At 37.0% G+C, this 15380-nt stretch overlaps 2 protein-coding genes across 2 annotated transcripts in view; both read right to left on the reverse strand.

The window, feature by feature from the left end:
• The window catches only part of git2b (G protein-coupled receptor kinase interacting ArfGAP 2b), a 25134-nt gene extending 17007 nt beyond the window's left edge, over positions 1-8127 (reverse strand). The window contains exon 1 of the mRNA XM_073829210.1: positions 8064-8127. Within this exon, the coding sequence (XP_073685311.1) occupies positions 8064-8127 (64 nt within the window). The remainder of the gene's footprint in view (positions 1-8063) is intronic.
• Positions 5934-15380, reverse strand: part of gramd1ba (GRAM domain containing 1Ba) — a 36152-nt gene continuing 26705 nt past the window's right edge. Inside the window, exons 10-19 of the mRNA XM_073829133.1 lie at positions 14530-14722; positions 14298-14444; positions 14092-14210; positions 13834-13976; positions 12091-12194; positions 10739-10933; positions 10554-10644; positions 9949-10056; positions 9148-9268; positions 5934-8245 (exon numbers count right to left, since the gene is read on the reverse strand). Coding sequence (XP_073685234.1) covers positions 8156-8245; positions 9148-9268; positions 9949-10056; positions 10554-10644; positions 10739-10933; positions 12091-12194; positions 13834-13976; positions 14092-14210; positions 14298-14444; positions 14530-14722 — 1311 coding nt within the window. The 3' untranslated portion in view covers positions 5934-8155. The remainder of the gene's footprint in view (positions 8246-9147; positions 9269-9948; positions 10057-10553; positions 10645-10738; positions 10934-12090; positions 12195-13833; positions 13977-14091; positions 14211-14297; positions 14445-14529; positions 14723-15380) is intronic.

Here is a 15380-nt window from a genome sequence, read left to right on the forward strand (position 1 = left end):
AAATTCTTAAATCAAGAAGGATTTTCTAGATGAGTAAAAATTATTGTCTTGTATTTTTACTTAAAACAAGCAAAATAATCGGCCAATGGGGTAAGCAAAATAATCTTGTTTTGACTGTTTGAAATAATGCATTGGCAGATTATTTTGCTTGTCCTAAGCAAAAACTCACTTAATATTTTTTTTTTCTCTGAAAACAAGAAAATGATTTTTACTCGTCTAGAAAATCTTTCTTGATTTAAGAATTTTTAGATGTTTTGTCTAGAAACAAGACAAAAAAATCTAAGCTAGAAAAGCATTTTTTGCAGTGAATGATTTGCCTTCAAATCTGTGGTTATAAACAACAAATTGACATTTACTTACCTCAGTTGTTTGACACAGAAATCATTTATCATCTGTAGCAACCTTTCTTTGTTCTGTTCATGAGTTATATAGGTCATTCTTGAGACTATGAGGAATTATTCTCTCTGAAAAACTGAGATTAATTGGGGCATTTAGAAGAAAGGACCCTTGAGATCTCCAAGTAGAGCATGTCTCTAAATGAGCAATTACTGCAATTTACCTTCTGTGTCTTCGAAAGTCTCCTTTGCAGATAAATTAGAATCAAATAATTATTTATTATAACATTATGGGATAAAAGGAGTACCACTTTCGAACAGTTATTACATCCTAAATGTAGAGTTAATTCGGTGACACTTTTTGACATTGGCGTAAATGTCAAAAGCCCTCACTTTCAGAAAGAAAGGTGCACAAGCTGTCACTGGGCCAGTACATTTTCAAAAGATACACTTTATGTACTAATATCTACCTTTAAAGTACTAATTTGGCCTCTTTCGGTACAAAAGTGTACCTTTTGAAAAGTGACAGCTTTTGTGATTTCTGAGAGTGCGGTTTACACGGATTATACTTATTAAATTTATTTTAAGATGTGCAGTATTTGATATTAGCCACAAGGTGGAGACAAACACTAACAGAATTCAAGCAATTAACTGAAAAACTAGAGTAAAGGTTTAGAGATCTTTTTATATATTTACAGTCAAGCCCGAAATTATTCATACCCCTGGCAAATTCTGACCTAAAGTTACTTTTATTCAACCAGCAAGTTTTTTTTTTTATTAGAAATGACACAGGTGTCTCTCAGAAGATAATAAAGACGATGTACAAGAGGCATTATTGTGGAAAAAAATATTACTCATCTTTTATTTACATTTGAACAAAAAGTGGCATGTCCAAAATTATTCATACCCTTCTCCATAATCAATAGAAACGCCTTTATTGGCTATTACAGCAATCAAACGCTTCCTATAATTGCTGACCAGCTTTTTGCATGTCTCCACTGGTATTTTTGCCCATTCATCTTCAGCAATGAGCTCCAACTCTTTCAGGTTGGAGGGTCTCCTTGCCATCACCCTGATCTTTAGCTCCCTCCACAGATTCTCAATTGGATTTAAGTCAGGACTGCAAAACGTTAATGTTTTTGTCTGCTAACCATTTCTTCACCACTTTTGCTGTGTGTTTTGGGTCGTTGTCGAGCTGAAATGTCCACTGGTGCCCAAGGCCAAGTTTCTCTGCAGACTGCCTGATGTTGTTGTTGGCAATTTTGATGTATTGCTCCTTTTTCATGGTGCCGTTTACTGTGATTAGGTTCCCTGGTCCACCAGCTGAAACACCCCCAACATTAGGTTCCCACCACCATGTTTGACAGTGGGGATGGTGTTCTTAGGGTTGAATACTTATCCTTTTTTAATGCCAAATGAAGGCTACATCATTGTGGCCAAGCAATTCAATTTTTGTTTCATCTGACCATAAAACAGAAGACCAGAAGTCTTCTTCTTTGTTCATCAGGAAGGCCTTGGTGGTGATCCTTGGATTCTTTTTTTTACCTCTCTCACTATCCTCCTGGCCAGCACAGGTGTCACTTTTGGCTTCCGACCACGTCCTCTGAGATTTTTCACAGTGTGGAACGTCTTGTATTTTTTAATAATACTTTGTACTGTATCCACTGGAAGTTCAAAACATTTAGATATGGTCTTATAGCCCTTTCCTGACTTGTGAGCAGCCACAATGCGCAGCCGCAGGTCCTCAGTGAGCTCCTTTGTCTTAGCCATGACTGTCCACAAACCAACAACAGAGAGCTTCTGTTTTTCACCGGTTGAGTTGATTAAAACAGCTGTACCCAATGAATCAGGGTAATTAGGATGCTTTAGAAGAGCTTGGACTATTTGGAATGGTATAGAACTTTGGATTTTCCCATAGACTGTGACAGTTTGCAAAGGGTGTGAATAATTTTGGACGTGCCACTTTTTGTTCAAATGTAAATAAAAGCTGAGAAATATTTTTTTCCGCAATGATGCTTCTTCGTCTTATTATCTTTTGGGAGAAGCCCGTGTCATTTCCGGTCAAAAAAAAAAAAAACTTGCTGGTTGAATAAAAGTAACTTTAAGTCAGAATTTGACAGGGGTATTAATAATTTTGGGCTTGACTGTTTTTTATGTATACATATTGTTAAAATGCAGAAAATGTAGCAAGTAATAACGCAGTAAAAATTTCTTTTAAATATTTTTATTCATTCCGCCTATTTCTTGACAACACAAATTGTATAGTTATATTTTTTCTTTTTTTCTGAAAGTTTCTCAGGGATCCCACAGTGCGGCCAGCGCATGTAAGACTGTACACAACATATACATACATTTCAGTATACTTGTGCGTATATACATCTTGTAAAGAAATTTTTAAATAATTAAAAAAGCCTCAATGTTGTAATTACAATACATATCCATTTTCTTTCTTTCAATGTACAGGAAAAAAAATAAAAATAAAAAAATAAATAAAAAATAACCGCGTGTATTTTAATCTAAGTATTTTGCTCCTGAATTTGCCATCAACCACACATTTGAATTTCCCATCCATCTGGACCATAACAGTCATGGCCATAGAAAAGCAACCATCCTGTCTGTGCACACAGGCTACAATAAAAAATAATACTGTTATAAAGCAAGCAGAACTTGAAAAATAATACTTCTAGGGCCTGACAGTGAGCAATGTGGCACCATTGCTGTGGCCTCCCAGTGCTTGACATCAAAAGACATTATGCCTTCTAAATCACCCACGCTTCTAAAACCAGCAGGCTACGTCCTGATGAAAGATCGTCTTTTAGCTAAACAAAAAAATACATTCACATGGACGGTTCATGTGGAGTTGCAGCAGTACTTACACACTCTACTTGAACACACATTGCACATTTAATACTGCATATTGGTTTAATGACAATGAGGATGAATACAGATATGAATGAACTGTAGTCCCTGTTCTGGATTGATTTTTAGCAACATAACCATCATGAAAAATGTGTTTTGTGTGTCTATTTTTAACAGCTAACTGACCCCTTCGCATAAACAGTGCAAGTTGATCACTACGGCCCGCAGATGCTATTTTTAACTTTTCCTAATTGCCCTTGTTGCTATAATACGGGATAAGAGGTCAAGCCAACATTGGGGAGAGGCTCTAAATGGCATGCACAGGACCTCACAGGACATCTAAGATCCAGTTGCTTTGAACAAATTAGACTGTTTCATAGTGAACACATTAGACCAGTCCATCTGAGACAGTTTGACATAAACCACAAGTTCTGAACTGGTTTTTCATCAGTACATATATGTGACCCTAGGCCACAAAACCAGTCATAAAGGTCAATTTTTCAAAATTGAGAGAAATCCGAAAGCCGAATAAATAAGCTTTCTATTGATAGAATAGGACAATATTTGGTGCAAAAAATTCTAAATATTGAGAAAATCGGCTTTAAAGTTGTCCAAATGAAGTTCTTAGCAATGCATATTACTAATCAAAACTTAAGATTTGATATATTATGGTAGGAAATTGACAAAATATCATCATGGAACATGATCTTCACGAGATTTTGGCATGTAGAAATTGATAATTTTATGCATTTTTTGTCTATTGCTACAAATCTACCCATGCTTAAGTGTTCCAGGGTCACATATTATTTTAAACAATGCCAGAGACAACTAGACTTTTTATTGGACTTAAAACGTGCCAAAATCTACATTTTGAAACTAGGACTTTATGTTGTATAGTAAGTCAAAGACCACAAAAACCACCTTATATTTAAATATTCAAACCAGATCTTCAGATTGTGAAACTGCTGCTTAGAAACAGATCTATTAAATATATTTCTAATTGTATTTTTGGCCTTTTAGAATTAAGAATTAAAATTGTCCTTGATGAGGAGAAAAGGGGAGAACAGGGTCAGGAAATAAGCTCGATTTGAACCCAAGTCGGCCACATGAGCACCATGTCTCAATATCAATATCTCGCAGCTCCTACTATAAATGCATCATTTACTTGTGTGTGGGAGCTTGTATGAGAAAACAGTTTTTGCGTGTGACACCTCAAGAGGTTGGAGTCAATTTGACCATTTTCATGAGGTTTATTATTTTTATTATATTGCCAAAGTTTCTAGACAGTTTCTTTTTGTAAATTCAAGCATAACCTGGATTTTTCACAGTTCAGTCTTAGCACATCCACTGCTGGTCTCTCTGTAAGAACACAGTCTAGCTCCACTACGCTTATAAAAACAATGCTAAACTTTTTTTTCACATCACATGACCAATGTGCATCTCTCACCCGTCCAGCAGCTGGTTCAGCATCAAAACAAAAAACATACAACATGAAAAAAAAAAAATCATGGAATGGCTTTAAAAATCAAAGCTTGGCAATATTGAAGTTGTTTACAGCTGCCCGCAGGATATAAATCAACCCTGAGGGAGAACAGAAACACATTCATGTAACAATAACTCATTCACAAAAGAATGAATGCTATTGGCTGGATTGGACCTGTTGTAGTTAACCATTAATATTCCACAACCGTCACTGCATGAGAGGTTTGGTTGACTTGATGGCTGCATTCCAATTCCCATACTCGTCCTTACAATAGAGTGCTGAAGTAATGACATTTTTACAAGCCAGAAGTTTGCATCAGCCTGGCTCCCTCGACAAAAACCCAGTAGGGGTTTTCCAGTTGGCTTTTGTAAGCTCTGTGACCAACAATGCACTGCAAAGATTGCTTTTCTTACTTAGATTGTTTGAGTAAAAATTATTTTCTTGTTTTTAGAAAAGACTAATGTTGTGTTTTTGCTTAAAACAAGCAAAATAATCTGCCAATGGGGTAAGAAAAATAATCTTGTTTTCTGTTTCTGAATTTTTTTCTGAAAACAAGAAATTAATTTTTACTCGTCTAGAAAATCCATGTTGATTTAAGAATTTTCAGATATTTTGGCTGGAAACAAGACAAAAAAAATCTAAGTAAGAAAAGCATCTTTTGCAGTGTGGTTGGTCATTCTTGCATGTTTTGTTCATAATAATCTTCACAAATGAACAAAACCTTTATGAATTTTAAACCCTAACTGACCCTTTGCAAAAACCTGCCCTCCTCAGTCACTGCTGCTATGTCCGACAAACAACGCCGCTCTCACACTATATACACATCAATCTCACACAGTGAAAAATACATGGAGGAGCAAAGAGGAAACTGACAACATGCTGACAGACAAGACAGAGCAGGTTACTTCTGGTATGAAACAAGCTCTCAGCTTTAAAATGTTGTCATTTTTTAAGAAATTCTGACACAATCAATCGACTCGTGAACCGATCGTCTTTTCTTCTTTACTTAAAGGAGAAGTTCACTTCTAGAACAAGAATTTACAGATAATTTGCTCACCCCCTTGTCATCCAAGATGTCTGTCTTTCTTCAGTCGTAAAGAAATTGTTTTTTGAGGGGAAAATATTAGAATTTCTCTCTATATAGTGGACTACTGCGTGTTTGAACTTCCAAAATGCAGTTTAAATGCAGCTTCAAAGGGCTCTAAACAATCCCAGTTGAGGAAGAAGGGTCTTATATCTAGTGCAAGGATTTTCTAAAAAAAAAAATTACAATTGATACACTTTTTAACCTCAAATGCTCATCTTGTCTAGCTCTGCATGTACTCTGTGTATTCTGGTTCAAGACAGTTAGGGTATGTCAAAAAACTCCCATCTCATTTTCTCCTCCAACTTCAAAATCGCCTTTCACTGCTGTTTTACTTTTTTTTGTAAAGGACATTCGATCTTCTTTGCACATTTGCTTTGTAAACAGTTGGTCGTACTTCTGTAGCGTTGTAGGCTGATTTTGAAGTTGGAGGAGAAAATGAGATGGGAGTTTTTCAACATGCCCTAACTGTCTTGAACTGGAATACACAGAATACACACAGAGCTAGACAAGACGAGCATTCGCAGTTAAAAAGTATATAAACTGTCAATTATTTTAGAAAATAATCGATCGCTTTGCCAGATAGAGCCCTTTGAAGCTGCATTTAAACTGCATTTTGGAAGTTCAAACTCGGGGGCACCATAGAAGTCCACTATATGGAGAGAAATCCTAAAATGATTTCCTCAAATAAAACAATTCCTTTATGACTGAAGAAAGAAAGACATGAACATCTTGGATGACAAGGGGGTGAGTAAATTATCTGTAAATATTTGTTTTGGAAGTGAACTTCTCCTTTAAAGCACAGACAAATGTGAATGAACATCAGAATGTATTTTATTTCAACTGCGGAAAGACGTCAATACACAGTTTTTCAAGATTAAGCCCACTAAAGTTAATCTACTCTCCTGTCTGATTTGTCAGACAAAATGGCAGATTTAGCATTGTGACTGATCAGATCGCCTGTCAATCAAGCTAAATGTAAGCTGTCAACAAACTACACCAAGGATGCATGACGTCAACGTCATCATCAAAAACCTTCGGACAGTCTAAAATTCTAAAACATGAGTTTTCCTGTTCGATGTGATGATGTTAAATGTGCCTGACGACCTCCGTAGTCCCATTCACTTGTTTCAAGACAAATTTGCATCCCGCTCTCAAACTCTGGCCATTGGTTGAGCCAATGTTGCTTCAACAAGCTGGTTGATATGTAGTTCTTAGTAGTATCAAAGACTATAGAATATACGCAAGACATGTCGCTTGTATAGTTTTGAATGGGGAAAAATGCAACACTCATTATGGCCGTGAAGCCCCACCTTCTTAATGAAAGAGCCAATCGTTGATTAGTAAAGTCAGCGCGTCACTGCAGCTGCCGTTAGAAGTCCCAGTTGCTATAGAAACAATGAGCGTTCTGAAACGTGCGCATACACTGACTGAAAAATACGCTTTTTTTAATGCTATTGGAGCACAAAGAACAATATTTATAAGGCAGTTCATGTCAGATTTCATTAGTGATTTCAAATATGAAATTTAATCGTAAGCTTGGTAAACAGTTTTGGAGAATTTGATGTTTCCCCATTCAAAGAGATAGGAGCTGCACTTGCATGCCCAAGAGGCATTTCAAAGATGGCCACCAAGTGAAATGACTTTGGTAGTATGTACTTGTGCAAGAGTATGGAAACTGGAATGCGGTGACCTTAGTGACCGTGGCTCTTTTGCCATTGCAAATCAACCAACCGGAGGAAGTCATTCGTCCAAACAGGGGTAGGATATACCAGTTGCATATAGTTGATGCACCATGGCGCAAGCTATCAAGGAACCAGCCTTGATTCTCCATGGAAGCCTGTTACAAATGAACTCTGGCAACAAATATAGCTCTACATAGAAATAATAGATTTTCATGTGTATCATAATATCATTCAATTCCATATTTTGTCTTTATAAATAAATGTGTACATATCCACGTAACACTTGCTGATAGTAACTCTGTATTTTCTTGATCTGGTCCCAGACTCCAAAAGGTTTAAAAAAGGGATGCTGCCGAGTTCCAACATCCGCTCAAGTTTTCCGAGGGTTTAAACCAGAGAGTCTGTGTCCGTTTTGAAGTGACAGCTGAATTGTTTTGGTGCGTTTGTTTTAGCCCTGGATGAACAGACCGATTCCACGAACAAGGGACTGCACCGACTGCATTCCTTCTTTTTTTTTTTTTTTAGCTCTTTCATTACAGAGAAGACAGAATTTACAGTACTGGGTTTCCTCCGGTGTCTGTTGTCTGAGAGCCGTTCAGTCAGTGCCGCCCACTTACCATGCCCCGCCTCCCTCCAGCCCCAGCCCAGCTCATCTGATCGCTTACATGTGGAGATGTTCATTACGTTCGCTGAGCCGGGACTCTGTTCGTCAGTGATAGCGACTTCTCCTTTCTTCACTGTCTGAATCGTAGTCTCTTAATCCAATACCTTTCTGTAGCTTCATTAAAGACTCTCTCATCTGTAAACACACAAACACATCTTTGAAATCCTTGCAAAAGTGTTCTTACCCCTTCATTTTTTCACGTTTTGTTATGTTGTTGCCTTATGTTTAACTGTTTTAAATTACTTTTTTTCCACGTCAATCTCCACTCCATGCACCATAATGACAAAGCAAAAACAGAATTGTCACAACTTCATAAATTTATTAAAAATAAAAAACCTGAAAATAGTACATTGCATAAGTATTCATACCCTTAACTCAGTACTTAGTTGATGTACCTTTACAGCCTCAAGTCTTTTTGGGTATGATGCGCATCAACATTTGTCAATTATTTGCCATTCTTCTATTCTGCCATATCTCAATATTTTGGTGCATAGAGCTTTTCTTCTACTCTGACGAGTCCCTCAGTCCCCGCCACTGAAAAACAGCCCCACAGCATTTCCTTTTAAGATGGCACTCTGCAGGTGATGAGCAGTGGCTTGTTTCCTTCAAACATGATGTTTGGGATTGAGGTTCATCAGACCAGAGACTCTTGTTTCTCACAGTCTGAAGGTGAGCTTTTATTAAGATGTGTGTGCCTTTCCAAATAATACCCATTCAATTGAAATTGCCACAGGTTAACTTCACTTAAAGTGTAGTAACATCTACAAGCAACATGAATGATCCTGAGCTAAATTTCAAGATAAGATAAGGGTATTAATACTTATGCAATGGTATCACTTAAGTTTTCAATACATTTTCTGTTGATGATGTTAAAAAACCTGTTTTTTTTTGTGTTGCCATTATGGTGTATGATGTGGAAAAAAGCAGTTTTTTTATTTTATTTTATTTTATTTATTGTTTGATACTGTATATTATTTATTAATATGATGCAGTCATGAACGTTTCCCATTTTTCAAGTTTGGTCTACTTAGTCTTACCTCATCTAACAACAACACAGATGACTTTATTATTTCCCTCCATTTCTCCAGCTCGTTTTCATGGTAACGCTGCTGAGATTCCAAAAGTTGAGCCCATTCAATCTGTGTCTGTGGAAGTTTACTGCAAAACACACAGAGAGCCAAAACATTCCTCATTCAAGTATCATTCATGTTCATACACTGCAAAAATCTGTTTATTAATCAGAATTGTTTCCTCTTGTGTTCTGGTAAAATGTAAAGAAATAAGACTTGAAAAGCTAAATCTGAAATAGGAAGAAGATAAGGAAGTCTCTTTTTTTTAAGGAAGTCTCTTCTGCTCACCAAGCCTGCGTTTATTTGATCCAAAGTACAGCAAAACAGTAAAATTTTGATATTTTTACTATTTAAAATAACTGTTTTCTATTTGAATATATTTTAAAATGTAATGTATACCTGAGATTTTAAAGCTGAATCATTACTTTAGTCACATGATTCTTCAGTAATCATTCCAATATTCTAATTTGCTGCTCAAAAAACATTTATTATTATTATTATGTTGAAAACAGGAGAGCAGATTTTTTTTTTTTCAGGTTTCTTTGATGAATAGGAAGTTCAGAAAATAGTTAAATAGTAAAAATATTTCAAAATGTTACTGTTTTTGCTGTACTTTGGATCCAATAACTGCAGGCTTAGTTAGCAAAAGAGACTTTTTAAAAAAAAACATTATGAGTTATGTACCGAAGTTTAAGAGTTTTGAACCACCCTTACATTCCATCTCTTAAAAATAACAAATAAACACATTCAAAGATCTGGTTCCCATACCTTTCATGAGACCTGAGACCATGCCAGGAGGTCAAAGTCTGAGCGGTGTATTCCAGCATCCATAGCTTATAAAACAGCATCATGTTCAAAAAGACCAGCAGCACCAGACTGAGGAGCAGAAGAGGACAAACTCAGATTAGCATGAAACATAAGCACATAAATCTTAGTGCAGCTAAACACGTTTCACGTTCATACAAATGAAAACATTGAATACCTTACACAAATCCTGCAGGATGTAATGAAAACAGGAGAGAGAAAAGACATGAAGCTAAAGAACAACAGACCATAATGAATTCCAGCTGATCAACATATAAACTCACTATGAAACATGTGAATTAAACAGAACTTTTAATCTTCTGAGAATATAACAGAGGGTGCATGACTTACACAATATGAAGACTATCAGACCAAAGTAGACACTTAATGAAAACTATTCTACACTTTTATAGCATGCTACAGTATTTACACATTATATTTCATATCAAAACTTCCCTTTAAATGAAATGCATGTGTCAATCTCAGTTTTATGTTGCAGTTATTTGGTGAAATGAGCTATTTGGGAGAAAAGCAGTCCTGTGATCTGGTTTCTCACTGCGAATACTCACACAGAGCTAATTATAAGCAGAAGTTTGGAAACGCTGTAGAGAGCCAGGCCTTCAGATCCGTGGTCTGGGATGTGTCTGGTCTGTGTGGATCCTGTGACAGCACATACTGTACATTATAATCAATAACACAAAACCAACATTATGGTATAGGTACAATTCATGACCGTATCTACCCAATGTCGCACCTGCCACGTGTTTGATGCGTTGGATGACACTTTTCTCATCCTCAGGTGTGGTGACGGGGCTGAGCGCCTCGTCCATGTGTTGCTGCCTCATGTGCGTCAGCGGCCGTTTCCGCCGCCTCATTGAAGCTGTGCGTAGCGCTTTGGATTTGGGAGACTGTTCAGATAGCACCAGCTGTACCTTATTCAACTCCAGCTCTACACGCACACACGGCACACAGCAAAGAGAGCGAGAGAAACGGATATCATTTTCATCTTTATTGTTTTTATCTAGTTCTATGCATTTTATTTTGTTATTGTATTATTGGTTACAGTAAGCATTACTATTTTAATCTTTACAGTGCCTTGCAAAAGTATTCATACCCCTTTCATTTTTTTCACACTTTGTTTTGTTGCAGCATTACGTTAAACTGCTTTAAATTATTTTTCCCCCACATCAATTTACACTCCATACACCATAATAATGACAAAGCAAAAACCAGATTGGCAAATTTTACAAATGTATTAAAAATAAAACACTGAAATAAGTACATTGTATAAGTATTCATACTCTTGACTCAGTACATAGTTGAAGCACCTTTACAGCCTCAAGTCTTTTTGGGTATGATGTGACAAGCTTTGCACATCAGCATTTGGCAATTATCTGCCATTCTTTGCCTCACCTTTTCACCTCTCAAGCTCTGTCAGCTTGGGGCTGGCAGACATTTTCTAGAGTCCTAGTTGTTCCAATCGTCTTCCATTATGGATAATGCTTCTGTGAACCTTCAATGCAGCAGATTTTTTTCTGAACTCTTCCCTAGATCACTGCCTTAATGCAAGTCTGTCACTGAGCTCTACAGGCAGTTATCTTGACCTCAGGACTCAGGTTTTTGCTCTGATATGCATTTTCAGCTGTTAGACCTTGTCTGAGAGGTGTGTGCCTTTCTAAATCATACTCATTCAAATGAATTTGCCACAGTTTAACTCCACTCGAAGTGTAGTAACATCTAGAAGCATTATGAATGCTCCTGAGCTAAATTTCGAGTGTCCCAGAAAAGGGTATGAATACTTATGCAAAGGGATCTTTTCAGTTTTTTTATTTTTAATAAATTTGCACAAATGTTAAAAACTTATTGTTTGCTTTGCCATTATGGAGTAGGGAGTGTAGATTGATGTGGGAAAAAAAGTCATCTAAAGTAGTTTAACATAAGGCAGCAACATAACAAAATGTGAAAAAAAAGAAGGGCTATGAATAATTTTGCAAGGCACTGTATCTTTTACAATGAAACTGAATGAAATGAAAAAAAAAATGAAACGTTATTTATCTTTTATCTTATCAGTTTTATTTAATTAGTCCCTGCTCTACCAAAACTTACCTAAATACCTAAAATACTCATCCAGGCCACTCCAGAAGTTTCGCTCAATGAAGCCCTTGACCAGTCCCCATGGTTGCTTCCTGTAGCGTAGTTCAGCTGACACCCTTTTAGATTCATAAGAAGAAACATAGTATTTTACCCTTCCATGCTATAAAATAGGGATGTAACGATAAATCGATTCGTGGATTGATTCTGCGACTTTCTCTTCATTGCGATTCTCTCTTGAATTCGTTCTGAGCTTAGCTTTTAACAGCAGATGGCACTGCGTGCTATGGAAAAAGCCCTACTCTACTTGATTCCAGTTCCTTACACACACCACCTGAACTTAAAGAAGTTCACTTCCAGAACAAAAATGTATACATAATGTATTCACCCCTTTGTCATCCAAGATGTTCATGTCTTTCTTTCTTCAGTCATAGAGAAATTATGTTTGAGGCAAAACATTTCAGGATTTTTCTCCATATAGTGGACTTCTATGGTTCCCCGAGTTTGAACTTCCAAAATGCCGTTTAAATGCGTCTTCAAACAATCCCGAATGTGGATGTACATGATTCCAGGCGAGGAAGAAGGATCTATATATACTTTTTAACCTCAAAGACTTGTCTTGTCTAGCTCTGCCTGAACTGTTTCTCTGATTCAAGACAGTTAGGGTATGACGAAAAGCTCTCAAAAAAATCTCACTTTCTCCCTCTTCAAAATCCTCCTACATCGCTGTTTTACCTTTTTCGTTAAGGGTGTTTGAACACCGGGTCAGTACTTCTGCAGCGATGTAGGATGATTTTGAAATGATTTTTGAAGTTGAGGGAGAAAGTACGATGGGAGTTCTTCAACCGTAACTGTCTTGAACCAGAAAAAAAAAGCATTTGAGGTTAAAAAAATATATAAATTGTAATAAAAAAAAGAAATAACTGATCATTTCACTAAAAAAAAAATCTTCTTCCCTGACCGGGATCATTTACAAATGCATTTGAGATCGTTTAAAGCTGCATTTAAACTGCATTTTGGAAGTTCAAACTTGGGGCACCTTTGAAGTCCAGTATATGGAGAAGAATCCTGAAATGTTTTCTTCAAAAAAAAAAAATTCTTTATGACTGAAGAAAAAAAGACATGAACATCTTGGATGAAAAGGGGGTGAGTACATTATCTGTACATTTTTGTTCTGAAAGTGAACTTCTCCTTTAAAATAACCATTCATAAAGTTCGCAAGTGCATTTAACCACTTAAATTACTCGGTTGAAAGCACAATAGGGTAAAATATCTCTATTTTTTAACCTCTCAAAAGTGCTGGTATCCTAAGGACTACCATGGACAGCTGACTCCTGAATTTTTTATATTCTTTATGTTCTGTGTGGCAGTCAGTTCACAGAAATTAATCTAGAAATTATTTTTTTTCCAATAAGTTTTGTAAATGATTTTACCTTTTATGGGCATTTTAGCCTTTAGAAAGCATTTTTTCTAAAAGTGTGCATTATCTTTTGAGTCAAATTCTTACATTTAATTAGTGAATTAAAATTTGAGTTCAGTTCATGAGCATTCGAGTGTGCAGTTAAACACTAAGCTCAAAATCGATTCCAGAGAGAATCACGATGCATTCAGAAAATCGCAGAATCGATCCACAAATCTATCATTACGCCCCTACTATAAAATGTTTTTTGCAGCATTATACATTATAATTGTGTTTTTGGATTTAAAATAGAGTAAAGAATTAGAGCATTTAAAGTAAATATAGAGCACAAGCTTTACCTCAGGCGGCACTTGTTCTTGGCGACTCTAGTGAGCATGTAGCGGTTGAGCGTGTAAAAGTAATCGTGATACGGGACATCATGAGCAATCACTTCAGCGTCGATGATGTAGCACTCGCTGACTTGACTGGCCTTGTGCAAAGTCTAAAAGAAAAACAAAGAAACAACAGCCTTTCATACCATAATCTTTAAGACAAAACTACATTAAACATGTCCCGTATACTGTATCTGGCTTGCTTATCTCATCTGGTGAGCTCACCTGTGTCTCTGTGACTGTGGCCGTTTTTGGGGCAAGTGGGTTGGAGAGGGAGATGGTGTACATGATCTCTCTGGTCTGACTGCCAGTGTCTTCTTTCCTCCATGGGTGATAGACCACATCTAAAAAGAGAAAAAAGGTCAAATCAGTAATAGGCAGACAGACAGACAGACAGACAGACAGACAGATAGACAGATAGATAGATACACCTGAAAAGCGTCTCTGCTCCAGAAAGTCCCTCATGAACTGGGATTCAGTGAAGAGGATGTCATACAGTTTATCTACACTGAACTTATACACTTCATTAATGTACAGTTTCCCATTTAGATCTTCCTGGAAGGCCTGCACTTCCCCTGCTGAGAACATAGAAACAGGTGTCTGACCAGATGTGGTGCAGTATATAGAAATAGCAAAAATCTGTTTTAGAGACAGCGTACACACCTTCATCGTGTGTTTCTGAGGAGTCGCTGAGTTCAGTGGGGAGGTCCTCATTGTCGTTGAAATCAAGGGAGGGTGAGGGAAGGGGAGCATGGGCGGAGCCACTGGTCTCTGACAGCTTGTTGTCAGGTAACGGCAGGGGTAAGAGGTCTTCTGGGATGCAGCCACTGTAGTCCTCCACTGGGGGCACGTCAAACTACACAGACAGAAAGACTGTTTGTGAATATTTTTCATTAATAAAATATCAAACACTTAAAATATGAGTTTGCCGTCCTAACATTATGCTGTAGTGGTCAGCAACCTTAACTATCCTGTAAAACAGCGGTTCCCAACCGGGGGGTCACGACCCACTGGGGGCCTCAGTGATCCTCCAGGGGAGCCGTGAGATTTCTTAAAATTAATTTAAATATTATCCTATAATTGTTTAATATCATTATTAATGTGCTAAATGAAAATAATAAAAGCAGTCTCTCTCGTGTTCTGTGATTTATTGCTTCAGACTCGGTGCAGCAAGCCTCATCGCACTGTTAAATACAGACTGAATGTAATGTAAAGGTACAGACGATTAGTGTAATAATAGTGAACTTGCGCATGCCTAATGAATAACACTTGTGTAAATCAGAGTCGTACATTAGACACGCATAAGTCCGCAATTGATTCACAAACTATGCGTGCTCTCGGGGTTCTGATCCCTATCATATTTTTGCATGAAATGTCAAAACATTTTCCTAGTTGTCCAAATTATTGTCCTGTGAGTGTTTTATCATGGATGTTCACCTATTGGAAGAGGAGTGAGGCTTGGTGTTTATGAGCATCAGGTGCGCACTGACATAGTTCACTGATCCCGTCTTCGT

This window comes from Garra rufa, chromosome 23 (assembly GCF_049309525.1).
Source record: "Garra rufa chromosome 23, GarRuf1.0, whole genome shotgun sequence".
NCBI lineage: Eukaryota > Metazoa > Chordata > Actinopteri > Cypriniformes > Cyprinidae > Garra > Garra rufa.